Raw genomic sequence first — 2,500 nt, 5'->3', positions numbered from 1 at the left:
AAATCACATGATTTTTCTCCTGTATCACTCACACTCGACCGTCTCTGAACATTTTGTGTAGGTGTTTTCTCCACATCTGGACTCTTCCTCTTGGCTGGTATCGCTGCCTTGGGTGAAGTATAAGGAAGGGAGCGTTTGGGCAATTTCCTGACAATGTGTGGAGACCTCGGAGATCTGCGCGGAGAGATTACCCCAATTCCAGGTTTCTTAGGTGGTGACCTCTTGGGTGTTGACTTCTTTTTCGAGGACTGTGGCACTGGTTTCTTTTTGGGGGCCATGAGTATGCCAATATGTCATGGAACTGGAACAAGAGATATATATATATATGAAACATATAGAATGTATATTTGTGTATGCATGCATATATATATATAAATATATATATATATATAGATATATATATATATATATATATATATATATATATATATATATATATATATATATATATATATATATATATTATATATATATATTCATATTATATATATTATATATATATATATATATATATATATATATATATATATATATATATATATATATATATATATATATATATATATATATATATATATACTATATATATATCTATATATATATAATATATATATATATATATATATAATATATATATAATATATATATATATATACACACATTAACACACACACACACACACACACACACACACACACACACATACACACACACACACGGACAGAGAGGGCATGAAAGGGGGAGGAAAAAGGCAAGAAAACATAAGTTAGGCCTACAAAACTGACAAAGACATTGAAATTATACAGTGATCAATGTAAAAGATAACTGCAGCTCTGTGGCACTATTTCCCGTTTGCCTTATTGCTACTAACCTATGATTCTTATTGCAGCAAGTGTATCAGGTACATCAGGCATTAATACGTGAATTATACTTTAAACTTTATAAGTAGCATTTCCCCCCAAGATCAATATTTTCTACTAAATTAATTCCTGCTTGAGATAACATGGTAGTCGAGTCTGTTTACGAGAAATATCAAATCATGTTAATCATCTTGTGGTTTATTTGTATTTGTCCTTACTACTGTATCATAATAAATCACATAATATAAATATTCAATACATATTGCTTACAACTGTTTCTTGCCAGATCAGTAATTTTGGATCCAAAAGAGGATACATAGAGTATGTGCCAAAGTATTATTTGCCTTGTGACCCAAAACCACCAAAGCAGTGTCCAGCAAGACACATTCCTTCCAAATGATCTAGTGCTCCTCACAATAAAAACAGATTATTGAAAAATGATGGCATGCTCTTTGGTTGTAAATTCAGAAAGTGTTACCTCTTTTAACACGCGAGTCAAATACACTACAGTGGCCCCGAAGACTAAAAAGGGTTAATTTAACGTGTGTACAGATGGGCTGCAACATTTCTTGATGGTGTTCAGTTTGTAATACCTGAACATGAAGAGTTCAGTAAGGAAATGTTAGATGTTATCAAGAACTTTAAATCTCTTGAAGCATGAAATTAGTAAAAAAAACTCACGTGATATCAAGAAAATAAAATAAAAATAACTCTAGTTTACTTTGCAAAGTAACTCTGACCTGTGCACTTCTCTCCTTACAAAGATCCAAAACTCTGTTGAGGAAGTTCAGCTTTGTGCAGTAAAGAAAACTCATTCACTGGACCTTTATGGCCAAATGTCTCCCCGAGTGAAAGTGTGAAACATGCACAAGCTAGTTGTCTTCCTAGATATCTTTTTGCATGGTCAGCATAGGTGGAACAGGGAATTTTTGTTGAATTTCAAATATATGCAGAACATGTAAGATTATCACATATTCTGAAAACATAGTAGATGTATACCAAAGTTAATTATGGTGATCCACTGACAATCAGTAAAAGTGAAAAAAGTAAGCAAATAAGCAAAGACGCATTTCAACAATTCAGAAAAAAAACCATATATTTGCATGACTCTGCCAGGTAATATGATCCTAAACATCCCTGTGCAGGCAAGATCATGTCTGTCCATCTTCAATGGGACATGAGCCATAGCCCTGCAGGGAAGGAATTTCCAGAGTAGGTTGCAGCCAAGATGTGTCTTTGTATTGGGAGATGAAAGCAATATACTAAGTAATATTTCTTTCGTTAGCCAGACAAATAATCATATTTATTGATGCTTTGGGGGCAAAATTACAATTTCAGACGTCATTATAGTATACAGGACATGGAACAGATATATAAATGTTTGGAAATTTTTCATCTATGACATGATTATTGTTGATTTAAAATACAAGTAATCTAATTCATATAAATATAATAGTTTCCATATTCAATCACTAAGCTTCCATCATATATATTTTGGTACAGTAAATAAATTTATTTTACAATAAATCACCAGAGAGGACAACAAATTGTACACATGATGAGCATTATCAAATAAATTAATATCTAAGAATTTTGTACTCATTACTTGTTAACAATTCAATCTACTTAATTAATCAGAT

The 2,500-nt window shown here is 31.7% G+C and overlaps 1 protein-coding gene across 4 annotated transcripts in view; it reads right to left on the bottom strand.

The window, feature by feature from the left end:
- LOC122255506 (uncharacterized) overlaps positions 1 to 2,500 on the bottom strand; it is a 14,453-nt gene that overhangs the window by 9,338 nt on the left and 2,615 nt on the right. For 3 of the 4 annotated variants that reach the window (XM_043019631.2, XM_086541517.1, XM_043019630.2), the window contains exon 2: positions 33 to 301. In XM_043019631.2, coding sequence (XP_042875565.2) covers positions 33 to 278 — 246 coding nt within the window. In that variant the 5' untranslated portion in view covers positions 279 to 301. Of the gene's footprint in view, positions 1 to 32; positions 302 to 871; positions 990 to 2,500 lie in introns of those variants that run through there. The other variant, XM_043019632.2, reaches the window with a different exon arrangement.

Source organism: Penaeus japonicus, unplaced genomic scaffold (assembly GCF_977035675.1).
Source record: "Penaeus japonicus unplaced genomic scaffold, GWHDUDI00000001_assembly GWHDUDI00000011, whole genome shotgun sequence".
NCBI classification, from domain to species: Eukaryota; Metazoa; Arthropoda; class Malacostraca; order Decapoda; family Penaeidae; genus Penaeus; species Penaeus japonicus.
Note: the sequence above shows the minus strand (reverse complement) of the source record. Positions and strands in the feature narration are given on the sequence as shown.